Source organism: Lissotriton helveticus, chromosome 10 (assembly GCF_964261635.1).
Source record: "Lissotriton helveticus chromosome 10, aLisHel1.1, whole genome shotgun sequence".
In the NCBI taxonomy this organism is placed as follows: Eukaryota; Metazoa; Chordata; class Amphibia; order Caudata; family Salamandridae; genus Lissotriton; species Lissotriton helveticus.
Genome location: NC_136071.1, coordinates 1,002,015,990 through 1,002,042,984, shown reverse-complemented (window position 1 = coordinate 1,002,042,984; position 26,995 = coordinate 1,002,015,990). Strand labels below are relative to the sequence as shown.

Below are 26,995 nucleotides of genomic sequence, written 5' to 3'. Positions count from 1 at the left end.
TCTTGCATCTGCTTTTACTGCCCCACAAGATCGCGAAGGTCGTCGCCTGGATGCTATAGGCCGCAAGTTTTCCACGATGGCTTCCACCACAGTGAGAGCGGCCAATGCTTTGGCCATTTTGGGGCGTTACGACCGCCAGATGTGGGCAGGCATGACAGCTTATGTGGCCTTGATTCCAGATGCTTCAAAGGCGGAAGTCTTGCAACATCTCCAAGAACGAGAGAGAACATCGGAGGAGATAATTGATTGAGCCGTTGACATCGCCTGTACTGGTTTCCGGCAACTCGCTGGAGCGGCTGTTCTACGCAGGCAAGGTTGGTTGCGTTCTACATCTTTCCGACAAGAGGTTTGTTTGGGGCTCATGTTGATGAAGCTTTACAGTCCATCAAAAAACACACTGACACTGCTCGCTCTCTAGGAACTTTGCAGTTTCGGAAACAGCCCTTTCGGGGTGCGCGTGGACGCAGCACCTCGTCTACTTTTCGAGGAGGAAACAGTCAATACCGTCCCTACAACCAAGGCAACCAACGCTATTCTAACACCCAGCAGCACTCTTCCCATCAGCAGACATCAAAAACCTACAGAGGGAGATCTTCTTACAGGGGATCTACTCCCAAGCGACAATGACTTGCCTTTGCCCCAACAAGTTGGAGGTCGAATCTCCCTGTTCTGTTCTCAATGGTCCTCCATCACCTCGGACCGTTGGGTTCTGGACATCATAGAGAAAGGTCATGCTCTGGAGTTCATCAAACTTCCTCCTCCCACTCCACCTTCCGGCCCGCCAACAGCACACAACAGGGAACTATTACATCAAGTTCGCCTTATGATACGGAAAGGGGCCGTCGAACTGGTACCCAAGTCTCAAAGGGGGAAGGGATTTTATTCCCGTTTTTTCCTTGTCGTAAAGAAGACGCTGGATTGGCGACCGATATTGGATTTACGAGCACTCAACAAATATCTTAAGTGCCAATCCTTCCGCATGTTTACGCTGGTGGAGATCTTGCGACTGCTATCAATGGGAGATTTCATGGCAACTATCGACCTCCAGGACGCCTACTTCCATGTCCCTATTCACCGCGACATCGAAGTATTTACGCTTCCGCGTAGGACGGAGGGATTTCCAGTTCAGAGTACTACCTTTCGGCCTCTGTTCAGCCCCTTGTGTCTTTACGAAGGTGTTGGCTCCTGTGGTAGCTTATCTACGTCTTCAGGGTGTACAGATTTTTCCTTACCTGGACGACTGTCTCCTAAAATCACAGTCTCGTACACAGCTACTTCAGGACACTCGCCTTTGTCAGGAAGTGTTTCGCTCCCTCGGTCTATCCATCAACATGGCCAAGTCCCAATTGCATCCAGCAACCTGCAAGAACTTTTTAGAGGCAACGTTAAATACAACTCTTGCAAAAGCATTTGTGTCTCAGGAGCGACAACAAAAGATTCTTCAATTTTTTTTTATTTATTGAAGTTTTGTATAGCGCTAGCTGGACCCAGGGGGTATCAGAGCGCTTCACAGCAAATAGAGAAATGCAACCAAGGCAATAAACATAGAATACAAGAATCGGAAACGATAGGAGGGGAATAAAGCCTGTACACCAACAAAACAACAGCAATAATAACGCCATAAGAGACTGAGTTCGGGGGCGAATCGGTTAGATTTGAGTTCCGCAAAGGATACCATATTTCTGCTGTTGGGAGATGGGCTTCTCGCTAAGCACCGGAGCGATCGAGGAAGAGGGCTTTGAGTAGCGTTTTGAATTGTGGGAAGGAGGCGGTCGTTCTGATATGTGGGGGGATGGAGTTCCAAATCCTGGGAGCGTTCCCCGCAAAGGATTTATTAGAGGTCTTGCGTTTCTGTGATTTCAGCGGGATGAGCAGGAGTGTGTTGGAGCTTCTGAGGTTCCTGGATTGACCAGCCCTTTTGAGTTTAGAGGCCAGGTATTCTGGTTTGCCTGTATGCAAGGCTTTATGTGTGAGGCAGGCTGTGCGGAAGTTGGCTCGTTGGTCAATCGGAAGCCATTTGAGTTCTTTGAGCGCCGGTGAGATGTGGTCAAATTTCTTTGTTCCTGTGATCATTCTTGCGGCAGCGTTGAGGGTGGAGTTGAGGGGTCCCAGGTGTGACTTGGCTGTTCCAGTCAGTACAGCAATGCCATAGTCAATTCTTGAGAGCACAAGTGCCTGGGTGGCATGTTTCAGATCTTTGGAGGGGAGGAAGGGTTTAATTTTGTAGAGAAGTTTCAAGTTCATGAACGCGCTTTTGTGCTCTTTTGCGGACAAGACAGTCCGTTTCAGTACGACTATTAAAATCATTTCTAAGAATGGCGTCATCGTGCATTGCATTGATCCCAAATTGCAGACAATGGACACGAGCCATTCAAGAGGAACTGGATGGACAGTGGCGTCAGGTCACCGGTTCCTTCAACGACATAGTCTGTGTCACCACCTGCATGAGAGCGGCCCTCAAATGGTGGGCTCAGCTATCCAATCTTTCGACAGGGTCGTCGTTCCTTTCCATCACCCCAGAACTTACTCTGACAATGGACGCCTCGTTGGAAGGATGGGGTGCTCATCTTCAAGGCCTGTCCATAAAGGGCAAGTGGACCTTGCCTCAGAGAGCCTGGCACATCAACAGGCTGGAGCTGATGGCCATTTTTCTGGCGCTCAAGTCCTTTCATCTCTTGATCCAAGGAGAGTCAGTCCTTATACAGACGGACAACACAACCAGCATGCATTATATAAACAAGCAGAGCGGAACAAAGTCTCCAATCTTGTTGCATCTGGCGCAGTCGATCTGGGACTGGGCTCTAAGTCACCAAGTCACTCTCACTGCAGTCCATCTACCAGGCGTTTCCAACATCCTAGCGGATTCACTCAGCAGGTCCACGTCATCGACCCACGAGTGGGAGTTGCACCAACAATCGCTCGAGCTGATTTTTCAGAGATGGGAGCATCCACCGCTGGATCTCTTTGCCACACCACAGAACCGGAAATGCCCGTCTTATGCAAGCTGGCATCCCCACAGAGGGTCTCAGGGCAATGCCCTTTTGATGAATTGGTGCAATCTGTTTGATTACGCTTTTCCCCCAATTCCACTGGTGCCTCGGGTATTGTGGAAGATGCGGAGACAGCCTTGCGACATTCCTCTAATCGCCCCCAGATGGCCTCGTCAAGCGTGGTTTTCAGAACTACTTCTTCTATCCCAGTGCGAGCCCATCCGTCTTCATCCTCGGGTGGACCTTCTCACGATGGACAAGGGTCAGATTTGCCATCCAGACCCCTCCTCTCTGCATTTGACAGCTTGGAACCTGAGCACCTTGAATTTGCTCACCTAGCCATCCCACCAGACTGTAGAGACATTCTCGCTCAGGCCAGAGCTCCGTCAACTGTTAAAACCTATAAACTTAAATGGAAGAGATTCTGCCATTGGTGCGCAGCTGCTGGGGTCCATCCCATTCATTCCACGCCTGCGCAGCTCCTTCCATTCTTTTTGCAACTTGCTCAATCTGGACTCTCGCATTCAACTTTGAGAGTTTTTCTGGTGGCAATTTCCCGCTTCCGCCAGGATGACGTCACTTCACTTTGTTCTTCCAGGATAATACGCCAATTTTTCAAAGGATTATTTCGCACATTTCCACTGTTCATAGCTTATGGACATTTTCACAAGGGGCGTCCAGTTACCAAACCTACAATTGCTCGTTGCGTTTCCTCAGCTATCGCTTTCTGCCATCAACAGGCAGGCAAGCCTCTACAAACTTCAGTGAGGGCCCATTCCACCAGGGAGATGTCTTCTTCAACTGCCCTGTTTGCCGGTGTGCCGCTGCATCAGATCTGCAGAGCAGCCACGTGGTCAAGCAGGCACACGTTTACGAAATACTACTGCCTGAATGCCATCAACGAAGCAGATACTGCAGTGGGACAGGCTGTGCTTCACAATCTTTTTCAGTAAGGTGAGCCTCTGTCTTCCCTCCTCCATTATGTTTTTTTCCTTATTACTGTATGTCTTGCATGACTATATACATATTGGTATTACAAATCTGTGCATGTGTATCATGACTGGGAAGTTTTTTCTTCGGATAGTGCTGCTTTCTTTTCTATATTCAAGCATGTGAATCTATGAAAGACACCCTAATACTGGAGAAGAACAATTGTTACTTACCTGTAAACAGGTGGTTCTCCAGTATTGGTGTCTTTCATAGATTCACATGCGACCCACCCTCCTCCCCTCAGAGGCTCTCTTCTCCTCATAGACTCTGTGGTCACTCTTGTGCTACGAAAATCTGAGGTGCTGAGCTCTGAGGAGAAGGTTCTGGAGGGCTGCTGGCGCGTGATTGGCTACAGTTTGGACCAACATGATGACAGGAATAGGCTACAAGTGTTTTTTCTCTATTCATGTATTCCTATGAGGAATTATGTCTAGGCATTTACTGCCTGTTTTCTAATGTTTTACATATACATATTATTAGTATATTTTTGCTATTTTATTTACCGTGGGACTCCCACTCCGACGACGGGGAGTATTCAAGCATGTGAATCTATGAAAGACACCAATACTGGAGAACCACCTGTTTACAGGTAAGTAACAATTGTTCCTAATAAAGTATATGAAATTATGTAGAAAAATCATGTACTGGGCAATTATTCTATAATGTGCCCCTTTATTTACACATAAAAGCCTTTTTCTTTCAAATCTTGCTCCTAACTTAAAAGACGTTTATTTAGAAAATTTTTCCTAGTGCTGACATTAAGCTGATGTTTCATTAGCCTCAGCACACCACATTAGATCACCTACCAAATACAATGAACTTTGATGTGACTGCTTGAATAAATAATGATTTGGATATATCTTCTGAATGGTTCACAGAATGTTATTGCTAGTTTGCCTCATCCTATCTGACTTGTTTTGTATTCACAATGGACATACATCACATCTTTTAGGTTAGATAAGAAGGGTCTCATGAGAACTTTCCTCCATGTAACAAATTTCTGCAACAATGTTTTACACTATACCGTCATGAATGTTTACCGTGGGAATCGAAAGAAGAAGCATTGGATGTTGATGACACCATTGGATGAGCGGTTTCCTTTGGTTGAGAGGAGCTACTGTCTAAAAAGTTTCAATACATTATTGTGTGATTTTATATTAATGAGTGTTCCTAGCTAGTTAGGAGGAGACTCTAAAAGACTGTGATCCAAATCTTCTTACCCTGCGTTCGACTCTTCTAATGGAGAGTTGGTCCTTTATGTCTGTTGCTGAAAGCTACTACTTAAAGGTGACTTTATTATTTGTTTGTCCAAAGACCCTTTCCTTGATCAATGCAAATTCAAAGTTCATTATATTTTTATTGGTTGCTACTGCAGCTCTGGGGAACTCAGCTGAGTTACCAGAATTTCTCTATGTGGGTAGTTCTTCTTATATTCTGAGCTTTGCTATTTTCTGAAAGGAACTCTTAAGATGTTCCATTTAGGATAAGTTAGGATCCTTAGCTAGCTCAGTGACAATTTCCTTTATGGAACACTTTGTATTGGTTTATGCTGTCATTAATCAACCTTTTATTGATATTTTTGTAGCCCAACTAATCCGAATAAGGATGACAAAACAATACTAATCCTTTAAGATATATAAAGGTGTTGAAACCTCATCACCCTCTCATCATTGACTGAAGATTAATAATCTGATTGTTGTATGCATATTTTATGTCCTCGTTAACATGGTGGCAAAGGTGCCTTAACCCTTCAAGAGCCATTAGGATTTCCCGAGGGACGAAATCAGTAAATTCGGTGTTTGGTCTTAAATACCATTCTTAGCTAAACTTCAGGCTCCCGCAAAAGTGATGGGTCAGAGTATGCAATTGGGACAGTATTATTCATCGCACAGTACTGCTTTTACAAATTCTTTTTTTTTACACTTGTGGTAAAGGGGGTACAGTGGTTTGCTCAGAATGACATGACTCTCTCTCTAACAAATTATCATATTGTAATCTGCATATATGTTATGCCATGTAATTTCATTTGTATTTGATTTTAAAAAGGTGCCTAATCAAAACAGAATCACATTCAAGAGGCCGTCTGACTATTAGGAGAGTTTGTATCATTTGTAAACTAATAGTAACATGACATATGTAAGACAGCAAACATTGTTTTTTCACAGGCCAATTTCAATGCTCTCAGTTAATAAAATGAAATTTGATATTTGTATACACATATTCACTGCCATGGCTTAAATGTATGTATAACACTGCAAACTTTATAAAGACTCTTCTTTTTGTATCAATCAGGACTGTTGTAATGCCCATTGCCACTGAGTTTGATCCAGACATCGTCTTGGTATCAGCTGGTTTTGATGCAATTGAAGGACACGAGCCTCCTCTGGGTGGATACCAAGTTACAGCTAAATGTAAGTAAATGGATGCCAAGGCTCATCCTATTTACACCCCTTTTCTCCGTCTTGATGGTAACTGGTATTCTGTTTTTCTCTTCCTCTGAATAACCCTTCTACTCATACTTTCTCCCCTACTCTTTGTCTGCCTTCCTTGACCTTTCCCTTTAGTTCCTGTTCACACCTTTTACTGTTTCTCTCCTCGACCCTTTCCTATTTTTGCTCTTTCTCCTGTCTCTTTCTCTGCCCACATGTTGCTCTCTTTCTGCTATTCAGTCTCTCTTCATAGCTCTCTCACTCGTAACCCTTAACTGTTTTCCATCTACTCTTTCTGTTTTTCCCTCTGCTTCTTTCCATACATTATCTGCATTGGTATTTGTCACATGCTTTGTTAGCCCCTGCAGCCTTATATTTATTTCGTATGGAGATCTTAATCACTGTTGTTGTTTTCCTGGAAAGCACACTGAGGTATAGTTTTGGCTGAGTTGCGATATTTAAAAATGTGAAATAAAGAAATACTTAAGTATGCGCACTGAAAACGAGTATGGTAACAGTATATTGAAGCTATGAGATCTTTGCCGACCAACATCTAACCCTGCAGTTCTGCCACATGTGGTGCATAGAATGAAATAAATGTTCCCACTGGAGTGCTTCATGCACATGTGGTAAAAACTATTCCCACACATGAATGGACCCTTCAACTTAAGCCTGAAACAAGTGGTGCACTAGGCTGTGCTTTAAGTATGGGAATGTCTATATGATAGTCATTTTATGAGAGAAAGTAATTAGTTAGAAATAATTGGACAATCTGCTGCCAGTCCTGCTGTAGTTTTCAACTTTTTTGTAAATCTGAAACTTCAGGTGTTCATGTTAGCAATTAGCAATAATCCCTGTACCTTGACATCTTGAAAGAAGAAGTGTCATCCAGGGTAAATATGCATCCTTCGTCTTGTGCTTAAACTCTTTCTATCTAAAAAAACAAAACCATTCAAAATGTACTATGTTTATTAGAGCATATCATTCTCTCTTAATAAACATATTTCTCCTTGACATATGAAGTGTGTAAATACCTGATTGTTTTTATTTACTTTCTGTAGTCTACATTTATTCATTGTTGCTTTCAGTTAGGATGTTCTTCCATCTGTTTCATTTGGATATATACTCTGCAGACTATGCCTCTATTGAAATTAAATGTGCCTTGAGTCAGGGGGGTAGGTATCCTGGTTAGAAGTTCCTTCCCACTGACTGTCCAGGCCACATGGACTGACAAACGAGGTAGATACATTGGCATTCCGGGATTGTGGGAGGGGAGGACTGTAAATTTCTTGTCGGTGTATGTTCCTCCTGGTCTGCAGATAGACAACTTCCAAGATCTTTGCGCAATTTTTCTAACTTTACCTGTGGGGCTCCTGATTGTGGGTGGAGACTTTAATGCGGTAATAGATGGGGAAGTGGATAGACACCCAGTTCGAATTCTGACACAGTCCGAGAGGTGGTTGTCGGATTGTATTGCAACTACTGGGCTTACCGATGGGTGGCGACTGAGAAATCCTGGCGGAACACATTATACGCACGCCTCTGCTGTGCACCACTCCTTATCAAGATTAGACTATGTCTTGGTCCCGACATCACAGGCTGCATGGATCCGCGAGGTGCGTCATGTGGGTAGGGGGATCTTCAATCGCTCCCCGGTCTGGCCTAGGATGGAGGTGTGACAAAGAGATGTGGGTACGATTGCCCCTATAAACGCCTGGCATTTACGAGACCCTGACATGAAGAAAGAGGCGATACAGGTCACAGAAAGATACTTCCAAGAAAACTTAGTAACGGTGGAGTCGGCACCGTCTCTGTGCGAGGCGTACAAGACAGTTATCAGAGGGGAAATTCTATCGTTAGTTTCTGGGAGAAGGAGGAAGAGCCGGGCAGAGGTAGGGAGAGTGGAGACGGAATTAACGAACATGGAGGGGGAGATGTCGAGGGCTGCCACTCCCGAGGGGTCGCACCGCTTGAGGCTCCTACGAGATGAGTACAGAAGCTTGGCCAGATGGAGGGCCAGAGTGCAGCATGCAGATACCCAGAGCACAGAATACGAGCATGGAGACAAAGCAGGGAAGCTGATTGCGTGGCTAGAGAAAAGGGAGTGGGCGTTGAGATTGGTGCCAGAGTTTCAGATAGAAGGATTCGGTAGTGTGACGGATCCGCAACTGATTGTGGACAAGTTCTCGGCTTATTATAATTCGGTGTATGCATCTGAAGGTACCTATTCGGAGACAGATAACGTGGAAATGATACAAGACATTCAAATGCCCATTCTGTCGGATGAAGACAGGGAGCACCTGGACTTCCCCTTCACAACGATGAAGTGGCTCAGGCTATTCGGGGGGTTCATTCCGGTAAGGCCTCAGGCCCGAACGGAATCCCCATAGAATTGGATAAACTCAGCGCGAATAAATTAGCACCGCTTATTCGGGCCATGCTTGTCGAGAGTAAAGAAAAAGGCCAGCTCCCATACGATCTACGAATTGCTAATATCATAGTTATCCACAAAGAGGGCAAACCTAGGACAACGTGCTCTTCATATCGGCCAATCTCGCTCCTAAATGCAGAACCCAAGGTCCTAGCAAAACTGCTGGCGACAAGGTTGGTCAAGGTCATTACCACTCTGATCCATCCAGACCAGTCTGGCTTGATGCCGCACCGAAACATGCCCCTTAACCTGCAGACGTTACAAGGAATCCTGGGAGGAGCGTTACGCATTCACGAACCTGTGATCCTGCTGTCCCTTGATGCTACCATGGCCTTTGATAGAGTCTAGTGGCCCTATTTGCAGTCTTGGAGAAGTTGGGTTTTGGCCACGAATTCATTGGCTGGGTTTGTCTCTTGTATACAGATCCTATAGCCAGGGTGGTGGTAAATAACCACAAATCCGCGGACTTCCCTTTGGGCAGGGGTACACGACAGCGTTGTCCTCTGTCCCCACTTTTATTTGCGTTGGCACTCGAGCCACTGGCGGCCTGGATTCGTTGGGATCGATCGATAAGAGGTCTGCGCTGGATGTCGGAGTGAGAAGACAAGATTTCGTTATACGCAGATGATATTCTGCTTTATCTTACCACTCCCAGAGAATCAATGATTTGTTTCGTGGATGTCCTGGCCATATTCGGGAGGCACTCTGGCTTCGCCATTAACTGGTCGAAGTCGGTGCTTTTTGTCATCAGCGGAGACCCACCGGCTATTCCGGGCTCCTGCCCGGTAAAGGTTGAGAGGGTAGGATTATGGTACCTGGGAATATTTGTGACTATGGATCCAAAGTTGAGATATGATAATAACCTGGGTCCTCCTCTTGCCAGATTTCGGAGAGATGTGGCGAGATGGAAGTCGCTGTCATTCTCCCTATTGGGTCGAGCGGTGTTGTTTAAAATGATGGCCCTTCCCGCTTCTTGTATGCGCTCCAGAACACAATGGACCCAGTGTCCCCCTCATATTTTACAGAAATAGAGTCCCTCTAAAGACAGCTTCTCTGGGACAGTAGGCCCCGCATAGCTTTCTCCAAGCTTACTCTTCCTTGGTACGACGGAGGAATCGGACTGTCGGACCTCAAGAAATATTATTGGGCTTCCCAACTGGCGGCGATAAACCACTCTATTTACGGGTCTCCTTTAGATCCCAGATATGCAATGGATCGGGGCCAGATGCCAGGGAGGGATTTCTCTAGGGCTCTGTATGCTAGGAGAGGTCGGTTTCCCGTTGTCAGGCCAGCGGCCCACGCGGTACATGTGTGGCACACAGCTACTCGATCCCTCAAATGGGAGGGTAAACTCACTCTGGCGACCCCGTTGTGAAGCTCGGAGAGATTGGGCAGCCTGTGGAAAACAAGGGGTTTCGACTGGTGGGATCTCATTGGGATCTCCCAGATCAAGGACATTTGGGAGAGAGACGGAATCCTTGCCTTCGACGCCCTGCAAAGGAAATACTAGTTCAAGGAGAGGGAGCACTACCGATACCTCCAGGTCAGACACGCCCTTCTTGCAAATGTTCCTAGAGACGCTACACACACTGGAGGCTTCACCGTTGGAAGACTGGGTTTTGGATGGCCATATCCCAGAAAAATCCATCTCATTAATATACAAGAAACTGATTAATCACATTGGGGATCCATTGGTGACACTTAGGGAGCAGTGGGGTGCCGATGGCCTGATATTAGATGAAAAGGACTGGAGGGAAGCAGTCTCCTCCCCAAAAGTGGTGGCCATTCCTATGAGACTTAGGTTGGTGCAATTGAAGATACTTCACCGGTCTTACACCATGGGACCCCGGTTGGTGCTGATGGGTTTGGCAGAGAGTGGAGAGTGTCGGAGGGGATGTGGGGAGATGGGGACATTCATTCATATTTTGTGGCACTGTGTGAAAATACAAGAATACTGGGTTAAAATCCACAATGTGATCCGTGAGGTAATGAATGTTTAGCTGATGCTGGAAATCCGACGATGTGTGCTGAATGTCTGGGCACCCACGGACCTGACCTCGTATAGGAAACAGTGGGTGACCCTGGCGTGTATGATTGCCAAGCGTAACATTGCTCAGCTGTGGGGGGCCAGTCAAGCGCCCCAGATAGGGAAGTGGATGGAGGATCTAGATTGGTGCATGTTCAGCGAGAGATCAATGTACGGTGCAAGGGAGTGCCCTTGGAAATGGGGGAAAGTATGGGGTGCTTAGAACAGTTTTAGGGGGAATAAATGTACCCCCACAGCTGTCAAAGAAGCGTTAGTGGCGCTGGACTCCCCATGATCCCGGAAGGGAATGGAATATCTTATTCTGTAATATGGTACTGTCAATTGTCAATAATGAAAATAATGTATGTCACCTGATGCTTTTATTTTACTTTGTTAAAAAAAAGAACTTTAAAACTTTTTAAAAAAATGTGCCTTGAGTCAAAACAAATGTACAATTTTTCTCTAGAATCAAATCAAAGTAACCCACTCCCCCACCCTCAGATAAGTGTGAAGAAGGGGAAGTCCCTGCAGCACTCTGCATTACTTCCTTGAGTAGTATTCCCTACTCAGTGCTTGTAATGTCTTGGGGCCAGATGTACGACCATTGTTTGCGGTCGCAAAAGGTTATTCAACCCTTTTGCAACCGCAAAAAACGGTGGTGGTATGTACCAACTCTATTTTGCGAGTCACAGCTTCATAAAATAGCATTTGCGACTCGCTATTAGGAAGTGGCATAGCCAGTCCAAATGGCATGCACCATTGTTTTGAGACCGCATTTGAGGCAGCAAAACACTCGCAGTTTACCACCTACTTCAAGTAGGAAGTAAACCATTCGCAAATGCCCTTAAAAAATAAAACTGAAAAGTTAAATTTGTCTTTTTTTAAATGCATCACGTTTTCCTTTAAGGAAAACGTGCTGCATTTAAAAAGAAACTGCTTTATGTAAAAAGCAGTCCCAGAAATGGTGGTCTGTTGACCCCAGCATGCCACCATCCCTGGGATTGTTAGCCATTCCCAATGAGATCACAAATTGCGCTTGCCTCATGAATATTGATGAGGCATGCAATGTGCGACCCCATTGGAAATCGCTTACAGTGTCTGTGACACTGTTGTACAATGCATTTTTCAACTTGCAAATTGCGAGTTGCAAAGTGACGCAATTTGCGAGGCGCAAAATGCAAACAACGTACATCTGGCCCTTGGTGCTTCCGACAACTGCTAGAGCAAGGATATAAATGAGGATTATCTTTTGTATTGCAGGTGATATTCCTGCCATAATGTGTATAGTTCCATGGACTAAATAAATGGACTATAATTTGTATTAAATAAGGCAGCCCATCTAGTATATCTATTTCTCTGTAGACATAATGGCAGTGCTATCTTCTGCAGCGAAGATGGTTTCCTGTCAGAACCCGTCAATATGATCTTCCATATCGCTTAAGGAGTCTAATTCAGAACAAAATATCAAGTTTTAAAGTGGATATTGTTTAATATTTTTTTGTAATTGCTCTTTATTAGTTTATACAAGTCCACTCCACAAGACCACATTATAGCTGAACATTGAGCCCCCATCTCCTGTTCCTTCACAACAATGAAAGTTGCATCACCATACCTCCACTTCCCATATCCCTGCAGGGATTCCCAACATGGAGTTGTGAGGTATCATGGGCATGTGTTCCATCTGTTAGGAGTAGTGGTGTTCTACATGGAGTAATGTGGAACAAAGTGAAAAAGCATAAAAAAGAACAACGTCCATGCTTTTGCTTGTGTAATGAGATTATAAAGTATCTCAGAAGCCTGTGCCCTCTTTACACCTTTTGACAGTCTCTCTTAGGGACCATGCCTGGCCGCAGCACTCCTGCCAGTTCTCAATTGTTTATCCAATACTCACGCATCCTATCTATTGCCAGTGTCCACCACATGTGATTGGCCTCTGCCCCATTTCAGTCATGGTGGTCTATCGTCAAGTCTGAACTCCAGTAAGCATCCCACATTATTATGCCATGGAACACCCCACTCCACTGACTCGCCATGTGCAGGCTGTCTGCTCTGCCACGACCCATTTTTGTGATTCATCTAGCCATGGGGGCCTGCAGTTTTAAAAGCCATCGCAGTGTGACTCTTGTCCCTACCAGGTTGGTCGTTCCCCCTCCGCACAGCACCGCCTGTGCCTCCCTGCCCCAGTTGCCGTTGCTGAGGAAGTTCGAGGCCCTCCACCACCCGCAGGCTACCACCTGTGCCTCATCCCTGATGGCCAGTGGTGGGCCGTAGGTAGGTTTGTTCATCCTCCGCAATATTGCTTTTATTGTTTTGCCTGTATTTTCATTGTTGTGTTTGTGACTGCTGTTGTCTGTCTTCCCCCGCTGCCTGTACGTGGTCCATGCCCCTTTTTCTACCCGCTGTGCCCTTCTGCCTTCTGTTCCACTCATTTTTTTGTGCCCTTCTACCCTCTGTGCCACACGTTTTTCCCTCGTTTTGTGCCCCTTTTGCCCTCTGTTCCATTCGTTTTTTGTGCCCTTCTGCCCTCTACTCCATTCATTTTTTTGTGCCCTTATGCCCTCTGTGCTACTCGTTTTACCCTCCTTTTCTTGTGCCCTTCTGCCTTCTGTTCCACTGGTTTCTTGTGCCCTTCTGCCCTCTGTTCCACTCATTTTTATAGTGCCCTTCTTCCCTCTGTGCCACTCGTTTTTCCCTCGTTTCTGTGCCCCTTTTGCCTTCTGCTACCTTCGTTGTCCCTCACCGCCCTCGCCGCTGCGTCCCCGCCCCCCTGACTGCCCACTGCCCATTCGCTGCCCCCACCTCCCGCCTCACAGCTGCTCCTCCCTCCCACCTCCCCATATAGGCCGGCCGCTGCGTGGTGAGGAGAGCGACCCTTGACCCTATCAGGTAGGTCGCTCCCCCTCCGCACAGCCCACCTGTGTGTTTCTGCCCCAGCTGCCGCTGCTGAGGAAGTTCGAGGCACTCCACCACCCTCAGGCTACCACCTGCGCCTAATCCCTGGTGGCCAGTGGTAGGCCGTAGGTAGGTTTGTTCATCCTCCGCTTTATTGCTTTTATTGTATTGCCTGTATTTTCAGTGTTGTGTCTTTGTGACTGCTGTTTTCTGTCTTCCCCCGCTGCCTGTACGTGGTCCGTGCCCCTTTTTCTTCCCTCTGTTCCCCTCGCTGTCCCCGTGCTCTCTCTGCCTGGTCTTTCCTGCTATACCCCTCGCTGCCCCGTGTCCCAGCCCGGTTTTCCCTTCTGTTCCTTCCCCTTGTAGCCCCTGTGCCTCTCTGCCCGTTCTACCTTGTGTTCTTAGCTGCGCCTGTATTTCTGTATTCTGTATTTTTCCCTTTTTGCCTTCTGTGCCACTCGTTTTTCCCTTGTTTTTGGGCCTCTTTTGCCTTCTGTTCCACTCGTTTTGGTGTCCTTCTGCCCTCTGTGCCACTCGTTTTTTCCTGCTTTTTTGAGCCCTTCTGCCTTCTGTTCCACTCATTTCTTGTGCCCTTCTGCCCTCTGTTCCACTTGTTTTTTTTGTGCCCTTCTGCCCTCTGGGCCACTCGTTTTTCCCTTGTTTCAGTGCCCCTTCTGCCTTCTGTTTGACTCCTTTTTGGTGCCCCTCTGCCCTCTGTTGCACTCGTTTTTTTGTGCCCTTCTGCCCTCTGTGCCACTCGTTTTTTCTTCATTTCTGTGCCCCTTTTTCCTTCTGATACATTCATTGTCCCTCACCGCCCTCGCCACTGCGTCCCCTGTGGCCCCGCCCCCCTGACTGCCCACTGCCCATTCGCTGCCCCCGCCTCCCAGCTGCTCCTCCCTCCCACCTCCCCATATATGCTAGCCGCTGCACGGACATGCAACGGCCGCGCCGCTGGCGCGCCTAAGGCAAGCCCGTCTGCGCCCGTCCGTGCCTGAACCGCGCCCAGTGCCAGAGCCCCTGTCTCCCGCACCTGCCACGATGACCACTGCCACTACGACGCCAGCACTCTGCACGCTCTCAACTCCGGATGGAGCCACACCTGCTTCAAGGCCGCCCTGAAATGCACACACGGCCCCTTCACCTGCCGGAACTGCAGCTACACCAGCGTCAGAGCCGACAAACCACCTGCCAAGAAAGACCCCAACCTCCTCCGATGCATATCACTGAACACCCGCTCTGCACGCAAGCATGCCGTCGAGCTCTGGGACCTGCTTAACACAACATTCCCGGACGTCGTCTTCCTGACAGAGACCTGGTTTAACGACTCCTCCACACCCGACATCGCCATAGCCATCCCAGACGGCTACAAGATCACCGGCAGAGAGAACGCAACAAAGGAGTCGGAGGAGGAATCCCAATCGTCCACAAGAACAGCATCCGGGTCTCGACTAGCACCGAGGACGCTCTCAGCACCGCTGAACACATGCATTTCCAGATCCACACAGACCCTAACTCCACCCTCAGAGGTACCCTCGTCTACCGACCCCCCGGGACCCCGCCCCAGTTCAGCGACTTCATCGCCGACTTGATCAGCATGCACGACCTGACCTCCACCGACTACATCCACCTCGGAGACCTGAACTTTCACCTTCAGAACAACAAGGACAACAACTCCACAACCCTGATTGATAACCTCGCCAACCTCAGACTGAAGCAACTCGTCACAACGCCCACCCACTCCGCCAGCCACCCGCTCGACCCCGTCTTCTCCTTAAGCCTGCACGTCTCCGTCAGCCACACCACCGAACTCCTTTGGAGCGACCACCGCTGCAGCTACTTCGCCTTCCAGAAACCCAACACACACCACCGCACCCAACAGATCCCCCGCCGCTGCTGGAGCAAAATCACCAAAGACCAACTACACGCAAACCTCGCTCTCAGCCCACCCACCGAACCCTCCAACACCGACGACGCTGCCCACAGCCTCAGACGCTGGATCGAGGACTACTCCAACACCCTTGCCCTGCTGAAGAAACCCCCCCACAGAGACACCAGGAAGAGGGCCAGCTGGTTCACCGCACAACTCCTAGCCTCCAAGCAAGCCTGCCGGAAACTAGAGAAGAAATGGCACAGTAAACAAACTCCGGACAGCCACGCAGCACACAAGGACGCCATCCGCAACCACCACCACCTCATCAGGGCGGCCATGAGGACCTCCTTCAAAGACCGCCAACAACGCACACAATAGCAAGGAGCTCTTCACCATCGTGAAGGAACTCTCTAACCCCAGCTCCAACACCAACGACATTCCGCCATCAAAAGCCCTGTGCGACTTTCTCGCCACCTTTTTCCACCGCAAGATAGCAGACATCCACAACAGCTTCAACACCCAGACAGCCCCAACAGACAGCCACACAACAGACCCTCCGCACACCATCGACCACGACCCCCTGTTAGCCTGGGCCAGCGTGAGCATCAATGACACCATCAGGACCAATGCGCACAATCCATTCCGGCTCTCCGTCAGACCCATTCCCGCACCACGTCTTCAACAGAGCAAGCAGCTCCATCGCACCCCACCTGCGCAACATCATCAATCTCTCACTTGAGACCGCGACCTTCCCAGAGATCTGGAAACACGCCGAGATCAACGACCTACTAAAAAAACCTAAGGCAGACCCAAGAAACCTCAAGAACTTCCGGCCCATCTCTCTGCTCCCCTTCACGGCCAAGGTCATCAAGAAAACCGCCAACAGACAGCTAACCCGATACCTCAAAGAAAACAGAATCCTGGACCCTTCCCAGTCAGGGTTCCACAGCAACCGCAGCATCAAGACTGCCCTCATCGCCAACACCGACGACATCAGGACCCTGCTGGACAAAGGCGAGACCGCAGCACTCATCCCCCTAGACCTCTCTGCGGCCTTCGACACCGTCTGCCACTGCACACTATGCGCACGCCTCCACACTGCAGGGATCCGAGACAAGGCTCTGGATTTGCCACATTCCTTCCTCTCTGGCAGAATCCAGAGTGTCCGCCTCCCCCCATTCCCTTCCAAAGCCTCCGACATCATCTGTGGCATACCCCAGGGATCCTCCCTCAGCCCGACGCTGTTCAACATTTACATGGCCCCGCTTGCACATGTAGCCCGACAGCACAACCTCAACATAATCTCCTACGCAGATGACCCTCAGCTGACCCAATCCCTCACCAAGGACCCCATCACCGCCAAAGCCAACCTCCATGAAGGAATGAAGGCAGTCGCCGACTGGATGAAGACTAGCCATCTGAAGCTGGACTCGGACAAGACGGAGGTCCTCATCCTCAGCTCCAACCCTTCAGCCTGGGATGACTCCTGGTGGCCAACGGCACTGGGGGCAGCGCCAACACCCACTGACCACGCACGCAACCTGGGAATTATACTCGACTCAATGCTCTCAATGACCAAGCCAGTCACACCGTCTCCTCCTCCTGCTTCAACACCCCCCGCATGCTCCACAAGATCTACAGATGGATCCCAACAGATACAAGAAAGACAGTCACCCAGGCCCTCGTCAGCAGCAGACTCGACTACGGAAACGCACTCTACGCGGGAGCCCCGACCAAGCTCATCAAACGACTACAATGCATCCAAAACGCCTCGGCACAACTGATCCTCGACCTACCACGCCACGGCCACATCTCCCCCCACCAGAGAAACCTGCACTGGCTCCCTGTCAACAAGAGTATATCCTTCAAGATCCTCATCCACGCACACAAGGCACTCCACAAGACCGACCCAGCCTATCTCAACACATAGCTATCCTTCTACATCCCCAACCACCAGCTCCGCTCCGCCGACCTCTACCTCGCCACCATCCCGCGCATCCAAAGAACAACCACCTGTGGGAGATCCTTCTCCCACCTCGCCGCCAAGACATGGAACACCCTCCCACTGAGGCTACAACAGATCCAAGACCTGCTGACCTTCAGGAGGATACTCAAGACCTGGCTGTTTGATCAGTAGTGCCCTCCACCCAGCGCCTAGAGACCCTCGCGGGTATGTAGTGCACTTTACAAATGATTGATTGATTGATTGATTGATTGATTGATTGATTGGTAAAGCACCAGCGCCAGGTCTCTATTCTAACTTTATTTCTTTTATTTTTATAAGTAGTAGAGCCATTGCATATACATTATGATTAGAAGCCTGTATGAAAGTACAATAACTGCATAATTGCATTATAAACCACATGAAATGCATTACCTTCTTACATCCATTTTACAAATACTAATTCACTCTGCAATGAAAAAAATGCAATACACAATGCGTATACCTTAAATCCCCAGAATACCACAGCTAGTCCATTGAATCAGACACATATCTCTAAAAGAGGAGGTGGTTTCCATGTTTCTTTCATGAACTTCCCTAGTGCATTACACATATATGTAACCCAAGTCTGATTTGTTAATAATGATCAAACACCACGTTGGGTTGACATGGCTGAAGTCTTTTATTAATAACTTGATTGTGGGCTTAGAATGATCAGAAAAAGCAGTAGTTAAAATATCTTATTGCCTTTGGATAGGGTGTTTGATAAAAAAAATTTGATGCGAGGAGCTGAGGTGAAGTGCTTAGAAAAACAGTGCTCGGCACACCACAGATCGATTAGGGCCAGGTTGCGTCTCATCCTTGTCAAAAAGCTAATTGATTTGAGCTTATTTTGTTGTTTATTGATATGGGACCAATCCAACTTTATGTTCTGAATAACATTAAAGTCCCTCCCAGTACAATCGAACCCCTAGATACAATAGCCAGATACTAAATTTCTTGTAGAGCTACTGATAAGTAACATTACCTTCTATAAAGCCATAGTTGCTTATTAAATTGACAATTTGCTGCTGTAAATAATTTTGAACCCAAATCCACCTTGCCCCTCATTGCTATGCACCTGAAGCACCTCACACCAAAGCTCCTTTAAAAGAAGAACTGCTTCCCTCTAACTACAGTATTCGCCGAGGCGAAAAATGCATTGGAAATAAAATCTGGAATGTTGAGCTTGGGTGCCGAGGATTTAAGATGCGTTTCCTGAAGAAGGATAACACTTACATTGTAAGCTCTTAGCCAAGCAAGAATAGGTCTAAACTTAGTCTTGGTACTGATGCCATTTGCACTGCAGGAGGCCACCTTTATAACAATGCTCCCTTTCACTCTCTTTTCTTTTGTTTTTCCTTTTCCTTTTGGCATGTTCTCCTTGTATCACTGCCAGGTCGTATGTCTTGTAGACCTACAGACAATGTCATATACCCTTTTAAAAAGGCTGTTCCAAAATGATGTGGAAAACTCCACCTGCAAACTTCTAGTCTCCTTATTTAAAAAATGCTTCAATATAATATTTCTACTTTTAAAAAAATCTATTTTTGCTTCAGTGTTCACCCCCTCTTCCGCCGTTCTAAATTGTGCAAGACATATTGGCTTTGGAGAATAATGGTACTGCCATTAAGATGAAAGATACCAGTGTAGCAGATAAATGTAAATACATTATTACGCTAGTCATGTAGACATTCTGCTGACAACACATACATTAGAAAAAAAGCTAAGGGTGTAGTTAATCTTAAAACTTCAATGAAAGTGCATTTCCGATGGTGCAATTATTAAAATTCCGTTGACAATATTAAAATGTGCTACCACACAAATTGCCCTTTAATGAGACTAACATTGACCTTTATCAAGGTGATGTGGGCACAGTTGTAAAGTATAACCAAAGTGCAAGAAGTAATCAGAACAAGGGAGGAAATATGTTAATAGAGCCCAGGCAAATCATGTTATGGAATCTATTACTTTTTGTTCCATCTCAGGCCATATTCTAATCTTGATCAATGCACCAATGCATGAACTGAACATTAGTTTTTTTTATTTTCATTTATTATTTATTCAAACTTGATCCCGGAGGATATCAGAGCGCTTTACAAATTGAGGCAAAGGTAACAAATCAGAACATTAGTCTAACATTGGGAATCTAATGGGCATTGAATAAACTAGAACAAACATAACAGCTCAATATTATACCCAAGTAAAAAACTACAACTCACTTAAAAAGGATAAACTGAAGATGAGGCCACTAGTCTCACCCTAGGCCTGCACGTGAAGTACAGCTCTCTGACGCAGACATTCAGCTCGCTATGCTATGTTAACAGCATAGGTTCAGACAATGTTTAGTTCTCAGTCAGTCAAAAAAAAAACGTTATTTCGGCTTTGCAGCCATAAAAGCACAAAGAGGTAAAACAGTACATAATGCTGAAAAAGTTTACAATTACATCTTTTCGCCTGTGTTTGATTGTGGACCACAAGGTAGGTCACACTTTAGAACATCTCCTGCCCTAAACTCTGAGGGACAGACATGCATGGCCTACCACGCACATCGTTTTGTGCTAACAGTCCTAACAGCAATAACACCCACAACACTGCTTCAATTGCCCTCACCAGTCACTGTTGCATTGCTCTGTTGTAGAGTGAAACACCACTCACAGAAATGGCGTCCTACTTTGTAGTGAAGACCCCTAACACATGGCAAGGTGTCCCAAATGGAAGTGTGGGAGACCAAGCACGTATTTTTCTTTTTCCTTATCTTACAACGACAATGTGGTAAAGAAACTCATCAAACGCCTTTAAATCCACAGACACCAGTGATACAAAGCCGTATTCTTTGTTCTCATCATTTATGACACTGGAGCCTCGTCAGCTATAAAATCTCTGCTCTTTATCCATCCTATTTATTCTGCTCCACTCAGCAGCACAGTATTACTGCACTTGCTGGTGATTAGGAGAGGGACAGCTTCAAACGACGTCTTTCTCATGTCAGAGCTTTTCTTCCACTCCAAGCATTCATCCTCCTGACTCTGCGTCACCGCCCCATGTCTGCAGACATTCGCTGCACTTACCTGCAGGTTTTTAATGTTGGGCTGTCTAAATCTTGTAGCTGAAGGGAAGGGCCCTCAAACAAATAAGTCTTCAGTCCTTTCAGAAGATGTCTCACATAATAGCAATGGGAGAAATTGGAGCAGGTGGGAAAATGATGATAATGTATTACATTTTCTTTTAACTTGTCAGCTAACACTTCAAGTGGTTGTCCAGCGGGTCTATTTCTCGAATAAAATAAATTCTGAAAGCTGCTTCACACATTTTGCTAAGAGATACACGTCTGTCACATTAGGCCAGTTGCAAATGGAGCAGGTGTGAATTATGTGGGGCGCGGGGGAGGGTCGTTGATTACCCGTCAATTACAGATTTGGTCAAGCCCCTCTCTTCTGAACCCAGATTCATGAAAGGTACTCCTTGGCAATTTTTAAACAAGAGAGCTATTTTTGTCCACTTCGCTTGCCAATGTTAGTTGTCCCTTCTGAAATGGCTGTTGGCTGTTTGTGATTTTTTTTAGGCACTAAATCCAACGTGGTTATTTTCAGAAAAGGTGAATTAAGTTGAACAGACACTACATTTCCATCCAATAATACCAAGACAGTATTTAAATGTCTGGAGCTTTAACTATTTTGGCAGGCAGCACATCTGAATGATGGATGGTAATAAAACTAATTCCCAACTGATGCGGGTAATATAAACGGAAAGCAAGCATGGGGGAATTTATCAGCAGCTGCTAACTAAGTGTGGCAATTCTAAGATTTGAACAATTTAGCAAAAGGAAACCGCCATGTGAAAAATGGAGAAAATGCACATAAATAAGTTTCTTCTTTATATTGGTGGTTATTGCCAAACACCACTTCTAGGACAAAAGCCTTTACAGTGGTAGATCCTAACCGCACTCATCTTTTCCATATTATGTTTGATTATGTTAGAGCTATTTATATATAATGCATTCTGCCATTAACGTGGCCTCACAGCATCACCAGGGAACTGTATGTTCTCACCCTGATTGTGAGGATTCCGACAGAGAAAAGTCTGTTTAGGCTTGTGAGCAGTAACTTCAATGGCACATATTTAGCTGAGTAGTAATTTGCAATAATCATCAGGTCGATAGTTTATTGAATTTAAAGGATGTGGCAGGAGGTCTTACTAACGGATTTGGGTTATGTCTGGGGTATTTGACTTGCTTGTTGAGTGTCAATAATAGCCACCGTTTTAAATAGATTAAAATAGTAGGCAAATTAATGTGTCTTCTTCTTTCTCATGAGTGCAAAAAAAAAAGCATTGGCATAGCCAATAGGTCTCGCCTTTGGGACCTTATAAGTCATATAAGCCAGAGCTTTTGGCTTTGCCAATGTCTTTAAGCTATGTAGACTCCAACACAGCACTTGGGGCAAACCTGAAGGGGATGCACGGCACATCAACACAAATGTGCACAGAAAGGGTGATACGGGACATGGGGTAAAACAACTGGGGCTTCAAAGGACAAAAAAAGGAGACGTAGAGGACAGTACAATTTTGCACTACTCTGAACTAGTAAAGCGTAAAGGGTGACTCTGGCTGGAAGCAGTTCAGTCAAGTCCAAAAAGGACTTTCCACCCACTTCATCAAAGGTACTCTAGAAAAATAGTCTTTGACGAAGTCACATTCCTGGGTAATGGTGTCTACAGCTGTAAAATTTGTTTTAATAAATACAAATCGAAAAAGATGCCAAGGTCTGAACAGGTATGAAAATGCAACTCTTCTCTTACCCCACAGAATTCCTGCAATCATTGGCCTGCAGAGCTAAACATGCAGCGAGAGACGTGCTTCTAACCAAACTTCACCTACAAACGACTTTAAATTTAAACAGTATTCAGAACAACAGAACAGTGTAACATTATTCCCTGGCACCCTAGGAAAACCCACATTACTATCTTGTGTCAGAAGCCCTTGGGCCAACCTACCAAGCTTTCAAACGTCACTGTGTTTATTTTCTGGCTTCATGCATTAACAAAAATGCAAAGACAAAAGAATGCAGTGTGCAATGGAAAACGTGTTCTCCCCAACATACGAAGGAAGGAAAATCACAAAGCTGCTCCTCTGCTCACCTGGCAGGCTGACAACACTGCAAGGGGTTGGAAAAACGAGAAGTAACAGAATAATAAATAAAATCTATGAAAATTAGGGGGGGTGAAGGCGTACATCTGAGTCTACAAACATAATGCTACTGCACGTAACATTACGTTACTAGATGATGGACGTCTCTGCATATGTCATGTAGGTGGAATTATACATGATAGCCTACACATAAGCTGTGTACCATTCTGAATTTGGGAAGATAGGAAATCAGTCACCAATGACCTCAAACGCACACCAGACAGCAATAACAAAAAAAACACTTACATGCAAGCTATACTTGGGGTCTGGCGCTCTTCCTTTTGTGCTACGCATCGTCTTGAAGTCAGACTGCCTTTACTCAGAAAATGTCTGGAACCCTAAAAGACTTGGCTGCTGCATTTTATGAATTCATTTTTAAATTGAAACAATGTGATGTCCTTTTTACTCCAATAATCTTTGTATATAAATTGGAATATTTGTATTGTACGTCCAGTTATGTATTATGTGCTTTGTACATTTTTATAGATGAATTGTAACTTTTTATGGTTTTCTAGTATGTAAACCGAATAAAGTTTATTGCAGATGAAGACTGCCTTTAATCTAGGCGCAGACTGTTCCATACGAGAGTAAGATAAACTCAAATGAGGAGGAGGCAGGCATTGTAGTCATCTTAATAGTTCACCACTATGGTGGACTGTATTGTCTTCCCACACGTTCGGTGACACGGCGGAGGTCAGGTTGCCACTGTGAATGCATTTTTGCAGTTGGAGATATGAACCACGGGGAAATTAAAAACATGGGGGGAGGTGGGAGACTTCAGGGTGAAGAGGACTGGGAAACAGAGACGATGGAGGACAGACGCGAGACACTTTACTTCAGCCGCGAAAGTTAAAGTGACGTAACCCGATACTGGAATGCAGCTAATTCAAAGGAAATTTTAAAAAAACACGCTCGTGGTGCGCGCACGTGCGCCACAGCGAGCCATGTGTTTTGAATTATCGCTCACGCGTCTAGGCAAGATAATTCAAAACACATAGCGCCTGTGCCGGTAACCGCAAGCATTATGCCAAAACACACGCACAAGTGTGTGGTCAGATTTTTGAAGCACCTTACAAAATTCTGACAGAGCAGCGCATGCATACTAGCTCAGGCGAGACCTAAAAATGAATGAAATTAAGGAAAAGTAATTGGAAATTCTATTTAAAGGCACAACACAAATCTTTAAAGAATCATAATTTACTTGCTATTGTTTTATATTACTTTATTATTTATGTTATTGTATTTGTAAGGGAGGGAATGTGGCGGTACGACCAGAGCTGCTGACTTTGGAACTGGGGAACCACTTTTGAGTCTTGGCATAAGTTTAACGTCCTGTGTTCAAAGTTTATTCTGATTGCATGATTAATTCAAATCATCGCAAATATTGCAATCTAGAAAAAAACACAGCAGTATGAAGAGGCTGTACCATACATTATCACATGATTAAAATACTAACATTCATTCATACTAGCAGTGAATGAAAAACAAGAGCAGGCTAAGTGCGTTAGCAAGGCCAATTAACCATAAGGATAATCAGACCTTCAATGAGGAAAGCATGCCATGCCAATGTTACTGAAGCAGATATTGCCTCTGTAAACTTTACTTTCAAGGTATAACTTTTTTAAGCACTGATAAAGCAACAGCCATGAATTTAATGAATCTTTCGGTCAATTGACATGAGTCACCTTTCTGACATTCAAATACAGCTGTATTACAGGCCCTGATACTCAATTGCCTGAAGATTGGAAAAAGATAATAACATCTAAATGAATGTAAGAAGGGGTATAAACATAGACATGTAAAAATGATTCCTGATTAAAACTACAGCCCCTGCAAGATGCAACTGAGGTGCCTGTCAGGTGACTGTACTTGTACGCTTTGAGTGGTATTAAGCCGAATGTCAAGCACATTAGTTGTGACTTTATTTAAGATGTATAGGAAGTGATAAGTAGGCTGGAGGAGTCATTGGTTGGTATAAACAGTTTTCAGATCAGCATTCTTTTTAGTACTAGTAAGACCTAAGTCTTTGTGAGCTGATAAAAGCCTTGCTTACTTAATTAGTAACTTTGAAAGACTTTACAGTGGCAGTTCAGACCTCAAGAGATTTCTAGCAGCAAGTAGGTCAGTAGCTTCATGATTTGGGGTCATGTATAATGTCCCACAAGATGTAAAGATATGCTGCCCTGTGCTACTAATGTGAAGCTCACCTAGGCAGTGAAATACATACTGTAGAATTCCTAGGGTAACTTCAAACGCTATTTAAATACAACTGATAGAGGTAACTATTAAAGAAGAAGACTGACACTCTAAATTAGAAAATTACAAATATATATTTTAATAAATAATATCTCTGAATGTTGTTTGTTATATGCAATTTCAGGACAGAGAAGTCATAATTATACGACTACGCGTTTGAAGTTACCCTAGGAATTTTACAGTAATGTCCCACAAGAGTCCTTTTATAGATCCCTTTTTAGCTGAAGCAAATTTGGAGCACATGGATGAAAACTAGCAGAAAAGACATAGATTTGACTGGCCAGATAGAACTCTAGGTGAATCTGTGCTTGAGCAGTACCGGATGGTCGCTTGAATAAACGCCTGCAACACTGACATTGGATCAGGTCAAGCCAACTTGTGATACGATTTAAATAAACAAATGCTCCATATGCTAATGTATGCATCAATTTGCTGTCGATCACTTTGTGGATCGCAGTCAAAACCTGGGCCAGAAATATTTTGAAGAAAGCTCTGGAAAGCAAACGTAAGAGCCTTTTCTGATGTTTCAAGAACCTTAATGTACTGAGTAGATCTAGAGGATCTAGACTCCTAGGTATTAATGTTTGGTATTTTTTGATATTTTGTGAGGTTACGAACCAAGCCCCCTTTTTGATTTACTTTCAATGTATTACCACTGAGTTTGTTTATTTTTCAATATTTGGCCAGGGATGTCAAGGCTCTTGCAGTCTGGTCCAGAAGTATTGTATCATTAGCATATTCTAGTATATGCACCTTCTTCCCTTGGAGTTTTGTTGAAAAACACATATGATTCTGGGCAAATAACGTACGCTCTCCTTGTTACAAAAGGAAAAAAATGAATCTGACCTTGTGTAATGTACCTGGTGATTGTGTACAGCACTCCAATGCCCTAGGGCTGAGATTGCATTATTTACAACTGAAAAAATAAATAAAAAATACCAAATACACTATATAGTAAATATATCACTATTTACTACGTAACTTCTCCCATGTAAAATACCCTGCCACCCAATAAGTCTAAAGCGATACAAAAGGGGATGATGGACGAAGCGTTTGAGCAAATCAAACAGTCACCCCCAGTCAAGTGATCTGGGTTTAATCCATCACCATTCTTTAGCTCACTCAGCCACCCCAGTTCAGACATGGCTATATGCAAATCAGTCTGACCCTGTGCCTCATGGGAACAGTCCAGCCCGAACTGACAATCCCTGTCTTCCCTGGACCGGAAACAAGCATCCAGATCTTTTGACTGGGTGTGAGTGTTTGATTGGTTCGGATGCTCCATCCATCACCACCCCCTTTTGTACCGCTTTGGCCGCCATAAGTGTGGCAGGGTAGGCTCAGACGTGAGTCCCTTGCTCACGTTGCCACTGGATTCAAGCAAGCCGGGCCGAAGACGGCTGGAATGCCAGAATCCGGTCCTCAGAACCTTGTTTCCGGTCCAGGGAAGGCATGGCTTGGCAGTTCCAGCTGGACTGTTCCCATGAGGCACAGGGTCAGACTGATTTGCATATAGCCATGTCTGAACTGGGGTGGCAGAGTGGGCTAAAGAACGGTGATGGATGAAACCCAGATCTTTTGACTGGGTGTGAGTGTTTGATTGGTTCGGATGCTCCATCCATCACCACCCCCTTTTGTACCGCTTTGGCTGCCATAAGTGTGGCAGGGTATGCTCAGACATGAGTCCCTTGCTCACTTTGCCACTGGATTCAAGCAAGCCGGGCTGAAGACGGCTGGAATGCCAGAAACCGGTCCTCGGAAGCCTGTTTCCGGTCCAGGGAAGGCATGGCTTGGCAGTTCGGGCTGGACTGTTCCCATGAGGCACAGGGTCAGACTGATTTGCATATAGCCATGTCTGAACTGGGGTGGCAGAGTGGGCTAAAGAACGGTGATGGATCAAACCCAGATCTTTTGACTGGGTGTGAGTGTTTGATTGGTTC

General features: G+C 45.6%; 1 protein-coding gene across 1 annotated transcript in view; it reads left to right on the top strand.

Moving 5' to 3' along the window:
- The window catches only part of HDAC9 (histone deacetylase 9), a 2,824,806-nt gene that overhangs the window by 1,993,101 nt on the left and 804,710 nt on the right, over positions 1-26,995 (top strand). The window contains exon 22 of the mRNA XM_078663676.1: positions 6,273-6,391. Coding sequence (XP_078519802.1) covers positions 6,273-6,391 — 119 coding nt within the window. The remainder of the gene's footprint in view (positions 1-6,272; positions 6,392-26,995) is intronic.